The following is a 24,613-nucleotide window of genomic DNA, read 5'->3' as shown; positions in this document are numbered from 1 at the left end:
GAGTGATCACTGAATTAGGACCACCCCTATGAAAACTGAATGCGACCAGTTGACCACATGAGGTACAAGAGTGCACACAGTTAGTCGACCTCTATAGCATAGATAAGGTGTCAGTGGTTCACTAAGTAGTAAAATTCCGAGCATGATGCGTAAAAGGAAGGATTTATTGGACTTTGATAAAGGCCAGAACTTGGCAGGTTGACGAGCTGGTGCCTCGATTTCCCAAACGACTGAACTGGTGGGGTGTTCGAGAGCCACCGTAGTTAAAGTGTATCAGTACTGGTGTCAAAATGGTCAAACAATGACCCAACGGCAAAACTGCAAAGGTCAGTGATGAAAGGTTGATGTTAGAAGTGAGCACCAGGTCCGACGACTCGTACAGGCAAACAGGCGCAGCACTGTTGAAGAGTTGACTACCCAATACAACATGGGCCAACCCGGAACAATATCTGGCATGGCCATGCATCGCACACTCACACGTATGGGCTATACCAGCAGACGGCCCCTATGGCATTCTCTCCTAACCAAGGTTCATCTGCGTAAAAGACTCACCTGGTGCAAACAGCATGCAAGTTGTACATTATAAGACTGGAAGAAGGTATGCTGGTCAGATGAGTCACGTTATTTACTCCACACCATGGATGGTCGTGTACAAATTTGGCATCGACGACATGACTCTTCATCAGTCATGCATGGTGTCAAAAGTGCAGGCCGGTGGAAGCATGTTACACTTCTATGTTACACTTTTTCCCGAATGGCGATGGTGTCTTCAAAGATGACAGTGTGCCGAGCCATCAGTCACTTGATGTGCAGGAATGGTTTGAGGAACACAGTTCCGACTTCCAGCATATTGATTGGCTTCCGAACAATGTCAGTCCCATAGAGTACTTATGGGACACTATGGAAAGCTCAAATCTGATTATTCTTGAAAAGCATTGCACATTAAACCTAAGTGTGATATAAAAGTTTGTAGTCATAATTTTCTTCTGTAATCCTTCATATGTGCATCTTTCTTTTTTGGACCGTGTCAAGTTATTCTTTGCTTCTTGAAAATGATTAACTAACGCCTCATAGTTATTCCAAACAGCCAAAACAGACCAGAACTCAATGCCACCCATTTTGTGTGCTTAAAATTCTGCTAATTTTTAATAGTTCAATATCCAGCGAGTTTGTGCACAGCTTCAAATCTCTGGCATTTTTTGGCAGCGCATTGTACATGAACACCACTTTTACTATCCATCATAACAGCTGCACCATTACATGTTGACACAAACTAAGTGAGTTTTTAAATAGTTTTCCATCATACCATATGACTGAAACAATCGAGCAGAGAATCAAATATCCCTTTTGCAGTAACACTTTCAAGTTCGATCAAGTCCAGAAACAAATTTACGGGAGATCTCATTCCACTCTCATGGCACCTCCGTAGCCAGGTGGGAAGGAGCAACAGTGCGTAGCACACGCTTCTTGATTAGGCCGGGGTTCGAGCCCGTCACCACCAAATACGGAAAATGCGGAAAGGCCAGGAAATGACCACTGCATATCCCGGAGCAATATGGCTTTAGTTGCTAATGCTCCTAAAAACCAAACAACAACAATTCCACTCTTAAATATACAAGTTCGTATGTAAATGATTAAAGCGGCTTTCTTACTCACCATGGTTGATTCGTCAATTATCAATGAAATTTTGCTGTTCGGCATAATGATTTTATTAGCCAAATTTTTTCTCATTTCATCACTAACATGGTTCAAGACGTTAGTGCAAGCATTAGTTGATTGAAGAATACGACCCATGTGACACAAGTAATTACAGACCTGTTAGTTTAACTTCTCTTCCGGGGAAAGTAAAGAAGCACTTGTAGGTCAATCACTGATTCAAAAAGACTGATTTTTTGGCCACTTTACATGTTGTGCAAGATATATGCAGTGCAAGATATTTTTGCTGTTATTAATTTTTCATGAGATAAACTCTTTAAACACAGATTTTCAAGGGGCTCTTTCTCAGCTTCTGCAAGCAGTTTTATGGCAGCTTTATGTCCCGCTGTTTCCTTGGGGAAAATTTTATTTATTAAAGACGGTAGCTGCTGCTGTCTGCTTTCGCCAAAATAGGTAACTTCGTTATTTTCCCATTCCTTAGAAATTTTCATGCCCATCTTCTTTTCCATTCCAAGAGTTCCAATTTGTTTATGTAATGCACAGCCAAGTCTCTTATTTTGATAATTTAGCCAATTATACTTTGCACAGAATCCATTTTTTTGATCAACAGCCCAGCAACTTGGCCAGTCGTTTATGTCACTCATCCCTTGCTGTTGGAGGTGGATGCCATCAGGAACAAAAACAGTCTTTGACACAGTCTCTGTAGTTAAGTCTTCACTCACATGTTCACTTGTTTTTAATTTAACTGTGGAAGGTGAAAAGAAACTAATAATTCTTTTTTTTTTTTTTTTTTTTCATTTTTTACTTTTCAATTCAAGACAATTTTTGTTTTTAATACTAATTCACTCACAACCTTCTTACCGAAGGTTGTGAGTGAATAAATTCAAATTGAGGAAAGACAGATGTAGGATAGACGTATGGAAATTTGCCTTTAGCCAACGAGTGGTTGGTTGGTGGAACAGACTTCCATCCCTTGTCGTGGAAGTTGATAGCCTAAATAAGTTTAAGGCTCAGCTGGACAGATATTTTGAACGAACAGAGGGGTGAAGTGGAAGTGGTTTTTTTTTTTTTTTTTGGCTGATGCTGCATAAGCTTGCTTTCTTGCATCAAATGCCTCTACTAATGCTAATACCGCATGGGAAGTTAAATAAAACTATTGCCTCTGAATTGAAAATGCACAAATACAAAGTTTAGTGCAGTTTAGTGTTGAACAAACTTTTACATTGTAACAAAGGTCACAGAAAAACTAATGGGGAACCATATGAGCCCTTAGGAAATGGCATTTCCAAAGGAGTACAAGAGTTTACCAAAATGGGTGTTACTTCTTAGATGAATAGAACACCTGCGAAAGTGGGATAAAGTCTAATAAAATAAATCTACAGTCAGAGTTCTATATAATAAACTCAATTGTTTGCTTGCAAAAAATTCGTTAAATAACAATTTCATTGTAAAGAAATATGACCTTTTCAACAATGAAAAATACTGTAATTTGACATTCAGAAATACTGTAAAAGGTGGTAAATAAATTTTCTAACATTTCAAAACAATTTATTAATACATAACATATTACGATATGATTTTTTTTTTTTCATACATACATGATGCGCACAATATTAGTACACTTCAGAATTATTTTGCAAAATATTTGGTTGTCTTTTGTTGTACACTGGATTTACTGTACGTCGATTATTTAATAAATGTCTGCAGGGCACTTTGTTTTAACCATCCTTGTGTTTTCAGAAACATTTTCTTCACATGTTTAGTTTCATGTTTAGAAGACTTAATACCTTCATTGTCCTCATATTCCTTCTCTCTCCTCGTCAATCTTGTAATTAGTTATTTGAACTAGTTCTTAAATTTGAATTTTTTTCTTTTTTTTTTTTCTTTTTTTTTTGAAACTGGTCAAAATGTCGGTCATTCAGGTGCTGTGACCATGTAAACAGAGATAGGGAAAATTTACAGAAAAATGGGATAACGCACTTCCACAAAACAGCAGTTGATTATTTGTCAGAGTAAAAGAAAACCACTCTCTCTTAATTCTCGAACAGGACACTTACAGTAGAAGGTTGACCAGAGCCCATTGACCGCATTGGGAATATCCTTTACCCAGCATGACTTCTCGGTATGTTGGACAGGTGGTCTTATAGATTTTACGAGTTCCATTAAGTTGTAGAATGGTAATCTCTTTAGCTCTCTTAATTCGAGCAGCAGCAGCATTAATTTCCTAAAGGCCAGAAGTGTGGAACAGTGCATGTGAATTAAGTCTCTCCTAATCCGTTCGTTTTACGAAAATTTTCTTTGCTCAACCGAAACTATTTTAAATTTAATTTCCAAGGGGAATTCAAAAAAATTGCTATAAAGGAGGTCGTTAAATAGAGATTCAACTGAGTATAAAATTCTAAAAATGGTTATAAAGTTTTATATAGACAATATCTTTACAATAGACAGGGAAAATTGCAAATTTAGGCAAACAGCTTTAAGCTTATTTGAATAGTACGTAAACACGTGAAAAAAATTTACTGAATAGCGTATTTCAAATTTTGAAATATATTGCATCCAAATGTCACACATCACTGTTTGATAAAGGCACCCATACGTTGTATTGTTGCTTACTATCCCAAAAACAGCACTGGGTAGCAGTAACCCCAGAGAAATGTACCAACTGGGTAGTGGAGAATGAAACAAACCTTGGGGTAATTGTGCAGTCAGATATGAAGTTTTTTTAAGCAGGACTTACAAGCTGCCAGAGGAGGTCATGGGGTCTTGTCAATGATATACAAGTATTTTGCTAGAAGGAATAAGGACATGATTATCCCCTTGCATAAGGCAATGGTCAGGCCACACATTGAGTAATGCATACAGGTCTGAAGACCTCATTTTAAGAAGGATGTAGAGTTGCTAGAATGAGTACAGGGAAGGGCAGTTAGACCCAGGGACTCACATTTGGCTTGGCACACCCAGGGTCCTGAGCTGGATATTGTCATTCTTTTCTTTCTTGGCAATTCTCTTCTATTTCCGACTCTCTCTCTCTCTCTCACTCTCACTCAGGGGTAACTCAATTTTTTTTTGCTGGTGCTGCAAAAGCCTCAGGCTTCCTTGCACCATATGGCTAATTATAATAATAATAAGACTGGTGAGGCGAACAAAGGGGTTTCTCTTACAAAGATGGCTTAATCGTCTGCAAATTGCAGCATCTGGTGACTAGGCACCTATGCTATGATCTAATTGAGGTGTATAAGGCCTTGAATGGTTTGAGCAGGCTCAAAGCTAATGGGATTCTTCATGTTGCTCAGATTACAAACCTGAGGGGACATAAACTCAATTGAGGAAAGAGTTGTAGAATAGAATAGATGTGTGGAAATTTGCCTTTACCCAGTGAGTAGTTGATTGCTGGAAAAATCTTCCATCTGTCATGGATATCTTAAGTAAATTGAAGGAAGTGGGAGTGAAATAGGAAGGTTTTTTTTTTTGGCTGATGCATATAAGCTTATTTTCTTACATTATATATGCCTTTGCTAATGTCTGTTCCACGATGGTGTTTGAATAAATTAACAACCTTATCAGCTGTAACATATCATTTCCAAGGATTTAGACCTGGACAAACTGATCCAAAGAATTATGACTGTTAGGCAGGGAAAGTTAATCTTTGAAAGAAAAATTTCGATGAGTGTGTAATAATTAATGCTACTTGATTATTAAAGTTAAATTGATAAATTTAATATTAATAATTGAATAACTTTAATAATTTATAGAATCAATATATATATATTGATTGTCTTAATTCATTGCAGGCCTTGTTTATCAGTGAGATATAATTCTCATCCAGTTCTCTCCCAGGTACAGCAGAGGCTATATTACTTTTCTGATTCTGAATTTGATATCCTAATTGAGATCTGGATCTCCAGCCACACTGAGATCGGGGAGAAATGATATGCCAAAAACTGCAGCCAAATCAGCAGTGACCCAAAATAACCGTTGCCTGTTAGTCATCTGTCGAGACTACCAGAAAATAATGAAAATGAAACTGGCAATATTCATGGCATGAGTAGGGTGCAAACAAATTATACCAGATTAAATCTGTCATCGAACATTGTCGGTCATTCATGTAAACAGGAACTATAAAGAGGAATTTGTTCTAGCTCTGCTCCACATAGGACCTAACACATTTTTTACTACTGAGGGGCATGTTTTAGCACTTTTAATCATCTGACTGAACCATACCATATCATCTTTTAATCATCTGACCATGACAATGTGTCCAGAGTTTTTCACTTTTTACAAATTTTAAAGTTGTACAGATGTATCTAAATTTGGTTTTAGAACCTGTCATACCATTTTTTTTCTTTTTTTACTTGTTTTTTTATACACTTTGACATGGAAGCCTGTTTCTAGGTTACTGCTCTTTTTTTTTTTTTTAATTTATTTTATCTTTGGCAGCGGCACATATGGTCTCCATTACCCATGCACAATGTAAAAAATGAAGCAAACATGCTTGCACTCACATACACTTGCCTGCAGAGATTAGCTTCACAGTTAACCCCATCATCTGATCACTAGTCCTTCCATTTCTTAACCATCTGTATTAAATGATCCTCATATAAATTATCATTATTCAGTTGTTTTCATGCTATTAACAAATGCTGTTATAGTAAACTATAAAAGAGAGAAAAAAATGGAAATTTTGTAAACTGGAAATCTTGTCACTGGTGGCATCACTCCTGTCCACCACATGGCAGGGCCAGTAACCTGTTGGAAAAGCTGTTTTCTGGGGCTAAAAGTAGCAAAGGTAGATCAAAAGACCTGTCCTTCACTTGAACTGAGGTGTTCACCATACTCTGGCAAAAATGATCCTGACTATGGCTTGTTACAATCAAAGCAATTGCTTACAGAAATAGACATAATGCAATGCCCATCATTCCTTGATTTTTCACTGTCAAATTAATCTATGAGTAATTTGTTCCCCATTTCTTATTCAGAAATGCTTAGAAAATGTAGCAGGTATTGGTGAGAAGACCAAGATCCAATGACTTACTTATTGAAACTGCTTAAACTTTGACCATTCAGAGTGTACCTGTAAAGGTCACCTCACATGAAATACCAAAATTTCCAAAGTGCTCCTTACAGAATGGGACATGATGAAAAAGTTATATAGGCCAAACAAATAGTAATCAAAAAAAGATGGTGAACTTATTCCCACTTAGAATATATCCTTACTTTTGGCGCACTGCTCTTTACCAGCAAATATCAATTCTGGGTTACCTTAATTACTGGTTGCAACCCTATTTTGCCAGTTCAATCAGATGCTACAAGTGCCAAAAATTTGCTGCTCCCAGACTGTATGTTTAAGAAATATAGTTTGTCCTGGGGGATCCCCCAAGACCCCCTATGTGCGAGCAGTGTGACACCATTTTAACTCGGGCGCCTCCGTAGCCAGGTGGGAAGAAGCAGCAGTGTGTAACGCACGCTTCTTGATTAGACCGGGGTTCGATCCCGTCACCACCAAATACGGGGATGCGGAAAGATCAGGGAATGATCACCGCATATTCCCGGAGCAATATGGCCTTAGTTGCTAATGCTCCTAAAAACCAAATAACAACAACAAACACCATTTTAACACCATAAAGCATGCACTTGTTGAATGTCAGTTTTATAAATGCATACCACTTAGTTTTAATGGTTTTAATCATCGTTTGAACCGTATACACTCATTCAGATTTTATCTGATATGGACAATATGTCTGAAGTTTTTAAATTTTTACAAATCATAAACTTGTTTAAATATATATAAATATGTTTTTTAAAAATTATTCTAATATTCCTTTATTTCTTGATTTATTGTGAATAATTGTTACTGGTTTTTTTTTTTTTTTGATTTTTATCCTTTATGGCACGGTAACTTAATTTTAGGTTAACACTAACTTTTAATATATTTTATTTTTGAACTTGGCACACCATTGTCTAAATTGTCCATTCACTGCTAAAAATCTGATCAATAAATCAGACTGGAATTATCTTTTTTTATCTACACCAGATGAACATCTATAGAAACAATCCTATAGAAATTCAATTACGAGACTTGATGCAGTAGTGGAATGTATATCTTGGTTGTACTGGTTCCAAGTCTTGATGTATATCAAGACTTGGAACCAGTACAACCTCCATAGATGGTATTTATACCTCCTTGTTGATAGCTACTTTTGCTGAAGGCAGAAACTTCTGTACAAGTCAACAATAGCATGCAGGCCATACCAATGCCCATGGACTTCAATTATATACCAATGACTAATAATCTGATACACCCATGGGATCTGCAGTAATCTCTCTCTCTCTCTCTCTCTCTCTCTCTCTCTCTCTCTCTCTCTCTCTCTCTCTCCTGAAATTCAGCATGTATGCCTACCAAGCTGTATGCAATTAAGATCATGAAGAGAAGCCATAACCTCTTTTTTCACATCTTTTTAGTTTTCAGTCCTTATTCTATAAGGACTTTAAGTGCAGTGATAGCCCTGCAAAATAATTCCAAACCTCTATTCTGCTGCTAAAACTCAATAAATGTGTACTGTTTTCATCTCCATCAGAATAATCAGACTGGAAAATTTTTCTGAATTCCTAAGCATGCTGGAATACTAGGAAAAACCTGTAAATCTAACTGCAAGACACCCTTCTGACAGATTCTATTCAGATTTCTTTTACTGACTATAAACCAATCTGGTGACAGATATGTACTAAACAATAAACAGAAAATGTGGCATGCCAAAATAATAAAAAAGTAGGATCTACATCTGTAGAAATCCACCTTCAGATTAAACATGCGTGAAAAGGTCATACTGGCTTGAGCACAAATGAGACATTGCCACATAACATATCACTTTTTACTAGGCAGGGGAGAATCCTCAAACACTGCTTGTGTTGTCATTCTTTACCTACTATAAGGCACCTTTTTATTTAATGTGCTCATTACCTGCTGCCAGAATCATAACTTTCTGATCACTATCTAATTTACAAGAACCATTACAAGCCAGTCACATCATTGAAGAGTTTTAACAGACTTTTTTTGGTTATCTGAAAATGATAAATCTTTATACCCACTTTTAAATATATTTTGTATAACTCCATGGTAACAGATGCAATTTGGCCATAGTAGCCAAAAAAACATAGTAGCCAAGGTTAGTGAGGGGAACAAAAGGATACACTTACCAGGAAAGGCTTCAGTTCTGAAAACTGCAGCACCTGAAGACTAGTCATGTCAAACAATTGTTAAGAACACATCAAAATTTGTTGATTGGCTCTTGTTTTTGAAATACAGTTGGGGTCTCATATTAGCAAGTTACTCTACATTATCAACTACGGCTCTCGGCAAAACCCACAGCAACGCTGCAGTTTCAGTACCACCATGCTGTTATCGTGTGATTAGCACCTCACTCCTCATTATGTGATAAGCAGTTGCCTCAAATTCATCTTCAACTCTGTTGCAGTAATCTTTGAATACGGCTTGGTACTGGGTGATTTATTCGCAGTTAGTGGTTGTTCTCTGTGATATTCCTGCTTTTTGTGCATTTGTGCCTTGTAAGATTAATATGCCCCATAATTGTGTGAATAGTCTGAATGACAACATTAGCAGAGGCATATGATGCAAGAAAGCAAGCTTATATAGCATCAGCAAAAAAAAAATCATTTCACACATCCATTTGCTCCAAACGTTTGTCCAGTTCTTCCTTGAATTTATTTAAGCTATCAACTTCCACAACAACAGATGAAAGTTTGTTCCAGCAATCAACTACCTGCTGGCTAAAGGCAAATTTCCTCACATCTATTCTTCAGCTGTCTTTCCTCAATTTCAATTTCTGCCCCCCTCAGGTTTGTAATCTGAGCAATAGGAAGAATCCTATCAGCATTGAGCCTGTTCAAACCATTCAAGGCCTTATACAACTCAATTAGATAAATTCATAGGTGCCTAGTCTCCAGATGCTGCAGTTTGCAGAACTTAGCCATTCTTGGTAAGAGGCCCCATCGTTCCCCTCACCAATCTTGTTACCCTTGTCTGTACACGCTCAAGCAACTCTACATCCTTCCTAAAATGAGGCCTCCAGACCTGTACGCAGTACTCAAGGTGTGACCTAACCATTGCCTTATACAAAGGGATGATCACCTCCTTTTCCCTACTAAAATTTCTGTATATCATTGACAATACCCCATGACCTGCTCAGGCAGCCTGTTTGTATTACTCAGACAACTTCATATCTGACTGCTCAATTACTCCCGGGTCTTTTTCATTTTCTACCACCCTAAGTGTAATACCACACAGTTGGTATGTTTTTCTGGGGTTACTTCTACCCATACTTTGCATTTGGCAATGTTAAACTTCAGTTGCCACTTCTCAGTCCATCTGCCTAACTTTTCTAGATCCTGTTGCAGTAGCACATTGCCATTACTTTCATTAACAATCCTGCCAACCTTTTTGTCATCTGCATACTTGGACATTAAGCCTGATATACCTTCATCAATATCTTTGATATATATATACAAAACAACAGCATGCCCAAAACCAAACCCTGTGGGACTCCACGAAGAGCAGCGTCTATTGATTACCATTCTCTGTCGTCTCCCACTCAACCACCATTTTTTCCATTGTAACAACTTGCCCTTAATACCATACTGCTCCAATTTGTACAGTAGTCTTTCATGCACAATGGTATCAAAAGCTTTTCTGAAATCCAAGTACAGTCAGTTCTGCTATAATGTGGTACATGTGTTCCTAAAAATCTCCATGTTATGGTATTTCATGCAATAAAAACAACAGGGCTTATGGGAAAAATAGAGATAGGGGCAGAGCACTCAAAAAAAAAAGTGTTCAGTCTGGTAAGTAAAACACTAAAAAAAGTTAGAAACCCAATAAAATTGCTAACACAGGTTTAAATATCTTAAATTTCTAATAAATAACTAAATATTACAGTAAATATAGCACTTTACCTTGACAAGATAAGACGTTTGCTTGATTGATACAGTAAATTGCACTACTGTATCAATCAATCAATCAATCAATTAAATTGCACTAACAGAAAAGAGCAATAAACCAGGATCTGCTAATTGTTTTATAGTAGTGACCTCCAGAAATGTGCTGCTCTGCTCACGCTATCATGCCTCACGAAAATGTGAGCTCCTGAAAACATGAGGCAGCCTATAATATCACGTGTTATCTTGTGAATACAGCAAATGACAACAGTGTGTCTCCAACCAATACAGCTATAGTAAATGGGAAATATAGATCTCACACATTTGACATTTTTTAAGCTTCGTAATCTTGTATTTATTGCTGCACAGGTCACTACATTCAGCTTGATGCTGGGTTTTGCATTCACCTGTTGTTACTTACAGCCCTGAGTGCCAAGCGTTTCTAGATCAGGTGATTATAAAGTGATTTCTAAAGTGATAATGTGCATATATCTAGAGTTTAAATCTAATTCTCCATTGTATATATATATAGTGCTGAAAAGTATCAGTGCAAAGGTTCCTAAGAAAGAAAAGACACCTTTTATTTATACTAGTCCTGCTAACCACTAATCTACTTCCGCTTTGCTACTAGGCGGCACTGCTCCTGCCTCCCCGTGACGGTAGGAAAAGCTCTCATTTCCAGGGCTAAAAGAAGCAAACGTGAATGTTCCAAACATAACAACCGTGGATCCGAAAGAGCTGACTCCTTTGAGTCAGAAAAATGAGGAAAATGATACAATTAAGACTAAAAGACTGAAAAAGGACATGAGTTCGCTTCGTGCACCTACTTTTCTAGTCCTTCATTCTACGACAGAATAGCCATTAGGAAAACTGTCACCATTTGTCATCCAGAAATGTCTAGAAAGTGTGGCTGGAACACCTAAAAATGTCAAGTGACTAAATTCAGGTGACATTCTAGTCAAGACAAAACATACAGAAAGGCTGCTTCAAATGACAATTTTCAGTGCGATTCCCAGTAAAGGTCTCTCCCTGTAATACCCTAAATATATCGAAAGGAGTAATTTCAGAATGGGACCATATCAGCACCCCATTTTTGATTTCTAGAAATTAAAAATGAGAGAAATTTCTAAAAATTTAAAGAAATTAAAAATGAGCTGAAAGATCATAGCTGTGCAAAAGTTTAAGGTAACTAGAGATGAGACACTTAACCCAACCAGAAATCTCATACCGACCTTCAGCACTCCCAAGCCACACCTACATCAGTGAAGGCTGGATATCTAAATTGTAACATCAGACCATACATTCCAAATCCTCTCCATTGCTTTAAATGCCAAAAGTATGGTCATTCACAAATGGCATGCCGTGGAGTTGCTATCTGTTCCAGCTGTGGTTCTCAGGAACCCACCAATCAGAACTGTCCCACGGAGCAACCGAAATGTCCAAACTGCAGGGGGGGGGAACTGTTCCAAAAGCTGCGAACATTGGAAAAAAGAGAAAAACATATACAAAGGTATAAAGTAGAACATTCTGTGACATGCCAAGAGAACTGTACTCCCGACTACCATAAACAGACTTTCCTATGCACGTGTCATAAGAAATCGTCATATGATGGAGACCCAAACAGATTTCACAATTCCTCCAAAGAAATCCGTTTCAGACTTGGCACGAGCACTACTTATAACATCCCAGCCAAAACAAAAAGAGAAACTCACAAACACATCACTACCTCCTGATGCAAAACACTCGGAAACAAAAGACCCCCCCCCCCAAGCAAAACATAATGTCATAAGCCAGAAGTCAATGGAACAAATGGAGTGGCCCAATCTGTACTAGAGATTTTTGTGGGTGAAGATGATATGGATACTGGTAAACCATATTTTCCAAAGGAAAAACCTGAGCTCGAAAAGCTTAAAGCACTGTCTAGGAATATTCTTCTGCTTTTGTGAGAGGCCGAACTGATATTATCACCTTTGCTGATGATATAAAGCTGTTCACTGCTATCAACCCTGGACACACTGCTGACTACACAGATGCCTTAATCGTACGGAAAATCCAGAACCTCAAGGCCTTCCTTTCCAGTTTTGGCCCTCACATCAATCCTGAGAAGTCGAAACAGTTGACTTTCTCGCTCAAACAGAACCCAACAGTGGTGCAATCCAATATAAGAGGATCTGCGATTTCTGCTGTTCAGCAACACACCGATCTGGGAGTTATTTTTGACCAGAAGCTCTCCTTTGTACCACACATAGACCACCTGCAAATAAAGTTGTGTCGACTCTGGTAGATGCTTAAGCAATAACTTATGCATGTACATGACCAGGCTGTTGGGTACAGATATATTAAGACGTGTCTATCCGGTCATACTTTATGGCGTAGAAGTCTGGACCTCAACTGCCACAACACATCTGAGACATATTTTTGCTTGCAAATTTTGGCTATTGAAGTGGGCCATATGGAAATTTCAGCTTCTTCCTGCCATTATCCATGAGAGAAGACTCATCTTGGCTGTAAAAATGATGGTTGGCATTATTTCGGAACCAGACTTCTGGGCCAACCGCATATGGAGAATCCCAGTACCAAGCCTTCGGGCCACCCCAAACTGGTTAAAGTTATCCAATTGGTTCTTACCCATGCAAATGTTGCAGTACATACACTCCTTGGATGACGACCTTTACGAATTCACATTGGATAAAAAATATAGGCAGAACTTACCCCATCGATTTCCTTCTCAGAATCACGTCACAGGACATTAGAACCTGCTCCCGAGGACCTGTCCATCATTGCCATGGATCCCTCTCTACGTTGTTCCAACTTTCAGTGCCTGCTCATATGACTTTAGCACTGTAAAAGGACTGCTCCTTGGAGAATAATTTAACTTGATAACATGCTGTTGTGTATATATTTTCATATGTAAATTTGCAATTTGTTTTCTCCAATATTTAATCCTACACTTGTATAATTAGCAATAATATTGTTTTTTTTTTTTTTTTTTTTTCTCCTCCTATCTCAACCTTGATTGTATTAGCCTTTACTGTTAAACCCTGGCTTGTAGCCATGAAGTATTGTGTACTCCGTGTGCCTTTTGTATGCAAGAAAGAATTCTTCTATGTTGGAAATACTTTTGAGAGACATATTTATAGGAACTTTTTTCTTATGTTTACTGTAGAATATTTTTCTATATTCTGTGCAGTTTTGAAAAAAACCTGTATATATGAAAGCTATGACAGGTATGGCATTATGAAATGATAATGCTTATACGAATTATGGGCTAGGGCACTACAACCATTATAGTCATAGTATATTTTAAATATACTATGATAAAAGGTTTTTAATAAAATTGGCATCCTTAGAATTCTGTCAAAAAATCCAAAAACTAATTTCAGAACTAAAGAAGAAAATTTGGGAGTAGGTCTGCAGAAGCACTCTTGTCTTTGTTACAGTTGGTAGCATCACTGCTGCTGGATTAAAATTAAATTCTCTTGTTTCATAAATTAATTGAAGTATGCTTTTAATTAATTTTTAGAGTTAAGCATTATTTGATTTAAATATCGTATAAAGAATAGAAATATTTTCAAATATTTTTCAGGAGGCTGTAATAAATGAGTTAAAAAGCAAAGCCCGTCAAGTAAAAGAAACACGGCTTCTAAAACAGGATGAAGTCTATAATGGAGCACTAGAAGACATATTATTAGGTATTTTTAAAATATGTATATATGACGTGCATATAGCCTAATCTTTTTCCATCCTGTGCAATTTATTTATTCTAATCACAAATTTCTGTTATGATCCTTCTTTTAACAGTTCATTCCGTATTATAGGTAATTAGTGTAATCTGTGTTAATTTGTGCAGAATTATTGAAGAGGAATAACTTTGTCCCTTTTATTTGAAAAAAAAAAAAAAAAAAAACATCATTTACGTTGTCTATTATATACTGTGTTGTTTATTTTTGAAGATCATTCCCAACTATCTCTAAATAGCATTGGTTCTAATGAGAATAATCATCCATGTATTGAATTTACAGCTTCACTTCAGGAGGATTTAATTGTGCTATACACAAGTTTCTATAAAAATAGTTTAGGGAGATCCTACAACATTTTCAGAAAGTGTAACAGAATATTCATGGGTGCTTTAAAGCATGTACTTCTCACAAACTTCATTCTCCCAATAATTTCAAAAGTCTACAATAAAATTGCTGTTAGGCTGTTTACTAAAAAGAGAAGAGCCTTGTGTATGAACACTAAGTTGACCAAAAATGGGAATGAAAACACAGTTCACACTAGATTAGTGTAAAACTTATCAACAGTATTAGTTAGCATAATGAGTATATCATTGTACACCAGACTAATGTAAAAACCTGTCAGCAGTTCTAGGAACAGTTGTAAGCCATAGATGTGGCTTAATTCCTCATTTTGTGAGTTTATTATTGTTGTTCGTCAGCTAATTATATTACTGTCCTAATGAATGACTTCCATATCTATCTTAAAATGTGGCAGCTGCTGAATGATGATGATGATATCAGTAAGTGTAGCATCAGTAAAAGCCATTTCAGAAAGTAAAAAAAAAAAAGCCATAAGTATAGGAACCTATAAAGACAGTGACAAGATATTTCTGTTAAAGTCACAGACTGCTCTAATCACCATATATCAACTAACGGAGTCCCTTGAAGTTCAGCCAAATGACTTGCTGATCACGACTATTCGAAAATTAGTTTATATACAAATCTTGACTGAAAGTTCACACTAGATTAGTGTAAACCTTGTACCTGTTATGGTAAGCCTAAAAACTGGAGTATCGAGGGAATTAAAAGAGGAGTCGAGTGCTTGGTGGTAAAAGGCTTCCTTGAACCTTATTAATATGTATGCTGAAAAAGAAGCTGCGTATCTTCTTGTGAAAGTAGATGAATATTTGGTGGATGCTTACTATTATCTTGAAAGAACTGCTGAGAGGAAAGATGGATTTAAACAGTTCCAAACAGTGCATTCCAATGAAGTAAAAAATGATTTTGAAGCATGTGTGTGCATGTTTTGTTTGTTTGTTATTTGGTTTTTAGGAGCATTAGCAACTAAGGCCATATTGCTCCGGGAATATACGGTAGTCATTCCCTGACCTTTCCACATCCTCCGTATTTGGTGGTGACAGGCTCGAACCCCGGTGTAATCAAGAAGCATGTGCTATGCACTGCTGCTGCTCCTTCCCACCTGGCTACGGAGGTGCCTGTATGTGTGCATATTAGGTGTTTTTAGCTAAATGTGTAACTATACTGATAGAACCTTTGATAAATCTATTTAAAGAAAAGGTTAAAAGTGGTGAGAAAAGTCTTACAAGCACTTTTCAGAATTGCCAGATTGGAAAGTAAAAAGTACAGTAAATGATCACCAGAGACTGGTACTGATTCATGTTCAGATCCAGTATATGATACAAAAATTTTGAAAGAAGACCTGATGAACTCAAGAAAAATAACACTTCTGAATTGCACACTTCTGGCAAAAGAAATTTGCCTCTTCTTTTAACTATTATGGCAATGTTTGAAAATTTGAACATAGCTCTTCAGTCCAATTTACCTCACATCCTTGTACTGAAATTATCATTCCTAGATATGTTAAAGAAGGTTATGTGCAAATTTATTATACCGACCATTTTTGAACCTTTCACTGCATTTTGGAAAATTGATGACCATAGGAGAACTAAACTAAATGATGATTCTGACTTAGTCATAAGCCTTTCCTGCTTCCAAAGTTGGAGAATTTTACATTCTCCAACTTTAGAAGCAGGAAAGGCTTATGTTTTTTTTTTTTTTCAGTGAGTACAGACTTTATTGTAGCTGTACAACTAACACTCTTCATCTTTTTCTCATGAACAACCCTTCCAAGTACACGGTCAAAGGTGAGTGGTCCTCAAGGCACCTCAAATGCAAACTTGGTGAGGGTCTTGTCTCCATCTGAGCTAGTCTCTCATGGCCATTCTTAGCCTCATGTTGTTTAGAATTACAACAAGGCAAAATGGAATAATGTGTGAAATTTCTGTTCTTTTATTTGGTTGGATCATTGTTTTAAATCTTCTGATGCCAATGTGTCCTCACATTGTGTCAGTGAAATTATTCTTCTATCGATGAAATCCTTTATTCCATATGTCACCTTAAAATCTTGTCCTTTATCTAAACCTTGTTTCCAATAAATGTGTTACGGCTGTTCAGTACAAGAATAGTGCATATCACAATTGGCTTTCATCCACATCTCCAGGTTCATTTTCTGCCTACACCAAAGCTTGCAACAATTGTAAAGCAGTTATTTTTTTATGAAACCCAAACACAAGAGGTATTAGAACCTATAGTACTTACTACCGTGCTTGGGTTGGAGGTTGAGAAGACGAAAGAAGATATTTGTTGACATTAGCCTTGAACTTCTGTAGACTGTAATTTTCAGGAAATACGTATGAAGGAAGGTTGTTCTAGAAAACGGCAGTTGAATGAATAAACGAGGAAGATGAAAAGTTGGTTCTGTGAGTTTGAAGTTGGACAGTAAATGGATGTTGGCTGGCGGCAGCACATGCTCGGATTGTTTTGAAAGAGAGAGAGCAGGAATTATAGAATCCAATTCAGAAGAACAGTGTCCATGGAGGTATCTGTAGAAAAGGCATGCAGCAGACACAGTACTTCTATGAGACAGAGAGTGAAGACACTCTGTTAGAGATAAGTCATTAATTAACCTTACTGCCATCTTCTGAATGGAATCTAGAAGACTGAGAGAGGTTTTGGGGGCACTGCTCCAGATATAAGAACAATATTCCATGGTAGGGCGGATTTGCAGTTTGTAAAGAGTGAACAGCTGTTTGTAAGAAAAGTAACACCGAGAGCGAAAGAGAAAAAAACCACGTTTTTTAGATGCAGAGGAAGCAATATTTCTAATGTGCTTGTGCCAAGAGAGATTAGAAGTCAGGGTAATCCCAAGAAGAGATATCTCTCATCTTGCCTAGAAATCGGAGTATCACCAAAGATAAACATAGGAGCAGAAGAATCCTTTTTGCGAGATATAAGACAGGACTGAGTATTAGAAGAATTGAAATCAACTAAGCTGTCTTTGCCCCACTGGAGAATAAGTGGATACTCTAGAAGTTGAAGCTGACTGAGCAGGGCAAGGTTTCTCAAACTAGAAAGTGGAATACAATGTGCTATCATCGGAAAAACTATGGATAGCATTTCCAGTCAATGGAAGAAGGTCATTAATATACAAGAGGAAAAGGGTGAGGGAAAGAACTGAACTTTGGGGGACACCAGCATTAGTGGAGAAGTTAGAAGACAGAGCCATCTACCATCACCCTCAGTGAGCGATCAGAGAGAAAACTGGATAACCAATTACTAAAATCAGTTGACACACCATAAGGTGGAAGCTTGTTTAGAAGACCTTTATGCCAAACACGATCGAAAGCCTTTGAGATGTCAAGAGCAATTGCTTATGTTTCACCGAACTTTTCCATTGAATTTGTCCATAAATGGGTAACATAAGCCAGAATATCACCAGTGGATTGACAGTGACGGAATCCATACTGACAATCGTTGATCAGATGGAAGGTTTCTAGGTAGTTTAAGAGTTGGCAGGTAATTGGTTTCTTCATTGCTTTAGAAAGAGTAGAAGTAATTGCAATTGAATGGGGGAGGGGGATTTGTCACCCATTTTAGGAATTGGCTGGATATGAGCAAATTCCCAAGCAGAAGAAAAACACCTTTGGAATAAGAAAGTGAAAAAAGGCCGATAACTGGCAGAATCACAGTTATTAGTGGATTCATTCGCTGCTCATCTCAGTCGCCCAAATTCTTTATTGTTTGATTCCTTTTGCCTCAAAGGTAGTACTTGTCCTTTCCTCAAAGGTGTGCATATGTCCATTCCGACATTCCCTGTCAGAAACTTGGTAATTTGGAATCTCCTCTTTTCGATCTTCTCTGGCTTAAAATCTCTCTACCTCATTCTGTCAAATTTATCCATTGTCTCTACCGTTCTCCCAACCCACTAATCACTTGGAGCTCTTTGACTTCTTCTCTTTGCAACTTGACTTTCTCCAGTCCAATTTTCCTAATTGTGAAGTAATTTTACTTGGTGATTTTAATGTTCAAAACTCCAGCTGACTTCCTTTCTCTAGTCACAAAGACTGAGCTGGTCGAGACGCTCAGGCATTTGCAATTACTCACAGCCTCATGCAGATTGTTCATTTACCTACCAGAATACTGGTCAATCCTAACCATACAGCCAACACGCTTGATCTTTTTCTCACAAACAATCCTTTTAAGTACATGGTCAAAGTGAGTGGTCCTTTAGGCACCTAAGATCACAACTTGGTGATTGTCTCTTCTGCAGTGGAGCCTTTAACTAATGGCTATTCCCAACCTTGTGTTGTTTGGCATTACAAGAATGCAAAATGGGATGACCTGCGAGATTTCCTTTCTTCTATTCCTTGGTCAGATTACTGTTTCAAAACTTCTGATGTCAACGTTTGCTGAGATCATGTCAGTGAAATTATTCTTGTAGGAATGGAATCTTTTATTCCACACTCCACATTAAAATCTCGTCCTTTATCTAACCTTGGTTTTCCACTAAATGTGCTAGAACTGTTTGAGAGAAGAATGTTGCATTACTCAAGGTGTGGCCTGACCATTGCCTTATCCAAAGGTATAATTAACTCCTTGTCACTGCTAGCAAAATTCCTATATATCATTGACAAAACTCCATGGCCTGCTCTGGCACCTGTCTGCACTTCTCAGAGAACTTCATATCTGATTGCACAATTACCCCAAGGTCTTTTTCATTCTCTACCATTGTCAGTGTAGTACCACAGAGTTGATACGTTGCTCTGGAGTTGCTGTTTCCCATATGTAGTACTATACATTTGTCAATGTTAAACTTCAGTTGCCCCTTTAAATGATCCTGTTGCAGTAGCATACTGTCATTAACAACCCTGCCAACCTTTGTATCATCTGCAAACTTCAAAAGTGTAGTAACACAGTTGGTACATTTACTGATTACTGCTACTGGGTTACTGCTACCCATATGCAGTAGTTTTCATTTGTCAATATTACACTTCAGTTGCCACTTCTCAGCCCATGTTGCAGTAGAATACTGTCTTTACTATCATTAACAACCCTGTTTGTTATCTGCAAACTTGGACATTTAGCCTGATATAACTTTATTGATATCATTAATAAATACACAAAACAACAGGCCCCGGATGCCAAGCATTTTCCGTGGCCAGGCGATTCTCTGAGCTCTATAAAGTGATTTAAAGCGTTCTCCTTTAAAGGAATCACTCTTCTTTTAAGTTCCACGTTAGTTTCACTTAAGTTCATAAAAAAAGCACTGTAGACTTCATCTTACAAGTTGTAAGTTAAGTCAGGAAAGAAAAGACAACTTTCCTTTTAATTTTATTAGAGTTACTAACGCAACTAACCTAACAACCGCTTGGCCACTTGTGGCATTACTCCTGTCTCCCCGTGGCGGGGCCGGTAACCTGAGTGGGAAAGCCAACCCTCAGGGCCAAAAGGAGTATAAAATGGACAAAGAAACCTTTCCCTCACTTGATCAGTTGAGATCACCTACTGATCAAGACCAACCCAATCATGACACTTATCAAAATAAAAGACAAAAAACAGATTTATGTCAACAAGATCACCCAGCCTTTCTCCTTATTCATTCTGTATCAGATTCTCCTGTTAGCAAATTATCCCCATTTCTAATCCAGAAATGCTTGGAAAATGCTGCAGGATCACCGAAGATGGTAAAGCGATTACAGTCTGGAGATCTGCTGGTAGAGACAATGAAACCAAAACACTCGGAATTTCTATTGAAACTGACTACTTTTGGTGGAATTCCCGTGAAAATAACGCCTCATGCCACTCTGAATACATCAAAAGGAGTTATAGCAGAGTGGGATCTGATTAACATCTCAGAGGATGAAATTGTACAAGAATTGACAGATCCAAAAGTAATACATGCAAAAAGAATATTAATCCGGAAAGATGGAGAATTAAAGCCAACAAGGACATAATACTGACCTTTAGTACCCCAAACTTACCAACAATGGTTAAAGCAGGGTATCTGAATTGTCGTATACGTCCATATATACCGAATCCCATCAGGTGTTACAAATGCCAGAAATATGGACACTCCCAGGTAGCTTGCCGTGGCACTATGATTTGCCCAAACTGTGGTTCAACAGAACACACTCAAGCTGATTGTACCGTAACCTCCTTCACCTCTCCCAACTGCAAAGGTAACCATCCGGCATATTCAAAACATTGTGAAATGTGGAAAGTGGGGAAAGAAATACAAAAATACAAAACAGAAAACAAAGTAACGTATCAGGAAGCCAAAAAGCACATCATGCAATTTATGCCAAAACGCACGTATGCACAAACAACCCAACACAATCATTCTATTGCTACTCAAACTGACATTGCAGTCCCTCCAAACATTTCTTTTGCAGATTGGGCCAGGTCCGTGCTTAATGCTAAGCCACAACCTGCCAAACACAAGCAACTGGAACAAGCAATTAATACACCAATTTCAGTTCCTCCTAACGTGCCTGAAACTACAAAAAAAGCAGAAAAAACAGTACCTACAGATCATGCTCAGACCAAGAAACAATTCCCTATACATATGGATGTTGACAACAAAACTGACCAAGAAGAAACTATATTAGAACTTCATGCAGAAGAACACATGGATACAGAGAGACCGGTTTTCCCCAAAAAAGACAGAAATAAATCAGATCATTATAAACAAACTGCTTCAAAAAAACAGACAGATCAAAACACAACTCCTAAAAGCAAGTAATGCAGCATATACTTCAATGGAATTGCAGAGGCATACGTGCCAATATTGATGATAAATATGACCTGATTAATAAGTACAATCCAGTGGGTGTTTGTCTGCAAGAAACAAATTTAACACCACAGGTAACTCTCTCAATTAGAAACTTCACAATGTACAGAAAAGACAGGAATACTGCAACATCCGCACATGGAGGAGTAGCAATACTAGTTAACTCTAAAATCCCAGTTCGACATATCTCTCTACAGACTGACTTAGAAGCTGTTGCTGTGCGTATTGCACTTGGAATAACACTAACTCTTGTTTCAATATACCTCCCACCAAACAGACTTTTCATGCTTAAAGAACTAGAAGATCTTATAGCACAATTGCCAAAACCTTTCTGCTTCTTTGGAGATGTCAATGGGCATCACCCGTTGTAGGGATCTTCAAGCATGGATAAAAGAGGACATATGATAGAGACATTACTGAATCAACAGCAGTTAACCTTGCTAAATACTGGCCATCACACTTATGTCCATCTACCCACAGGCTCCTCTTCAGCAATTGATCTGTCAATCTGTTCTCCCATATTGTTCCCCAGTATGGAGTGGTCAACCTTATATGATCCAAACAACAGCAATCATTTTCCAATTATATGTAAAATTCAAACAAAACAATCCCACTCTCCAGATTACAGAGTAAAATGGAAATTCACAAAAGCGAACTGGACAAAATATTCATTCTGTATTAATTTTGATGATAAATTTATTAAAACCCAACCAATAGATAAAGTCACAGAGCACATCACCGCACAAATTTTGGCAGCAGCTTCTGAGGCAATTCCTCAGTCCTCTGCAAACCAAAAAAGACATGCAAAACACTGGTGGAATGAGGCCTGTAAGAGTGCAAAACGAGAAAAAAATAAAGCTTGGAACCTATTTCGTAGATTTCCTACAACAGCCAACCTCATTTTATATAAAAAACAAAAGGCAAGGGCATGACAAATCAGGAAACAAACCAAAAAAGAAGCGTAGATAACATTTGCCAGTACCATCACAAAGGACACCAGCAGTCGGCTAATATGGAAGAAAATCCAACAATTAAATAATAAGTACATTCCCTTCTCTGCTCCAATCTTGATTAAGAATGGATGAGAACTGTCCTCTCCAAAGGAAATAGGTGATTTCCTTGGAGAGACCTTCAGTCAAATATCATCAGCTTCTGCGTACGACAATCCTTTCCTGAAAATCAAAACCTGTGCAGAAAAATATAAATTAAATTTCAACACCAACCAATCCCTTCCTTATAATCAACCATTCATCCGAGCTGAACTCCAAGAAGCTCTGAACAGATCAGCAAACAGCTCAGCAGGATCGGACGGAATCTATTATATAATGCTTAAACACCCAAATAATGCAGCTTTAAGATTATTACTAGTATTCTACAACCGGATATTTCTTGAATGTGTTTATCCTTCCTCATGGCATCATTCTGTAATTCTTGCCTTTCCAAAACCAGGAAAGGATCAATCGCTTCCACAAAACTACCGACCAATTTCCCTAACCAGCTGTTTGAGTAAAACACTAGAAAAAATGATACATAGGAGATTAAAATGGATACTAGAAAGCAAAATGCTACTAAATATCAACCAATATGGTTTCAGACAAAACAGATCCTGTTTGGACCTTATGGTAAGAGCCGAAACTAACATTCGGAATGCATATGTTAAAAATGAACATCTGGTAATGGTGAGTCTAGATATTGAAAAGGCATTCGATACCACATGGAGGTATGGCATTCTTCGAGAGCTGTATACCCTAGGGTTGAGAGGACACATACCTCACTTCATCCAGAACTTTCTCAAGTGCAGAACCTTTCAAGTCCGTCACCAGAATGTACTTTCACAATATTTTATTCAAGAAGAAGGGGTGCCTCAAGGGTCCATACTTAGTCCTACCCTCTTCGCAATTAGACTAAATACCATGACGCAGAATATCCCCAAAACCGTAGAAATATATATGTATGCCGACGATCTTGCTATATCATGCCATTCACCAACTATTAACAGCATAGAGAGGCAGTTACAACTTACCATAAATAAGTTAGAGACATGGACTGTACAAAATGGTTATCGCCTGTCAAAACAAAAGACAATTGCAGTTCATTTCTGTAAAAAGCGCAGATTACATCCAGAGCCTGAACTTAAGTTAAAAAACCAACCAATCCCTCTTGGCAGCAATATCTGCTTTTTAGGTTTAATATTAGATACTAAACTTAATTTTTCCATGCACATAACTTATCTCAGAACTCTCTGCTTAAAAAAACTCAATATACTCAGAGCCATCTCCGCCATGGCATGGGGTGCAGATAGATGCACTCTCCTGCATTTGTATCGTTCGCTCATCAGGTCTCGTCTAGATTATGGTTCAATAGTATACGACTCAGCTAGGAAAACTGTACTTACAAGACTGAATACAATACAGCACCGCTCTTCGCACTGCTCTTGGAGCTTTTCGAACATCTCCGGTTCAAAGTCTCTATATAGAGGCATACGAACCACCACTCCGCCTCAGAAGGAAAATGTTACTCCTCACCTATGCAGCCAGGATCAAAAGCCTTCCAGATCATCCGAATCAACCGCTGCTTTTCAGTCCTGAAAGGGTAACATTCTATAACAATAAACCCACTGAAAATAGACCAACTGGTATTAGACTACAAGATTTGATGCATTGCTAGAATGTTCATTTTGAAAACATGCTCAAAGAAACCAAAATATCTGATCCGTCTTGGTCCTCAAACCCAGCTTACTGCGATACCTATTTCCAACAATGGGGAAAAAAGTCCATGGAAAGCTGTACATCAAGCAATTGCACGAAGCACATGCCGCTAGCAATGTGCAGAGCTGCTTAATATATACTGATGGCTCAAAATCAGATGATGCCGTAGGTGCTGCAGCAGTCTTTCCCACATTTACAGTATCTGTATCTCTCCCAACTGAATGTAGCAGTTATACTGCAGAACTTTATGCAATCCACCTAGCTATATACAATATCAATATCTGTCTCAACACTAATAGTTTAATTTATACAGACTCTATGAGTGCGCTTTCCGCAATAAGTAACAATTTCTCAACCCCACATCCCATAATAAAAGAAATCCAGTCTCGTCTAAATCATTTGAGGAATCTGAATCATACCGTAAGTTTCTG

The 24,613-nt window shown here is 37.8% G+C and overlaps 1 protein-coding gene across 1 annotated transcript in view; it reads left to right on the top strand.

Annotated features, from left to right (window-relative positions):
• Frl (formin-like protein) overlaps positions 1-24,613 on the top strand; it is a 708,708-nt gene that overhangs the window by 672,504 nt on the left and 11,591 nt on the right. Inside the window, exon 25 of the mRNA XM_090382384.1 lies at positions 14,192-14,297. Within this exon, the coding sequence (XP_090238510.1) occupies positions 14,192-14,297 (106 nt within the window). The remainder of the gene's footprint in view (positions 1-14,191; positions 14,298-24,613) is intronic.

This window comes from Mastigoproctus giganteus, chromosome 1, assembly GCF_048544385.1.
Source record: "Mastigoproctus giganteus isolate SK-2022 chromosome 1, ASM4854438v1, whole genome shotgun sequence".
Lineage (NCBI taxonomy): Eukaryota > Metazoa > Arthropoda > Arachnida > Uropygi > Thelyphonidae > Mastigoproctus > Mastigoproctus giganteus.
This window is presented reverse-complemented; position numbering and strand designations above follow the sequence as displayed.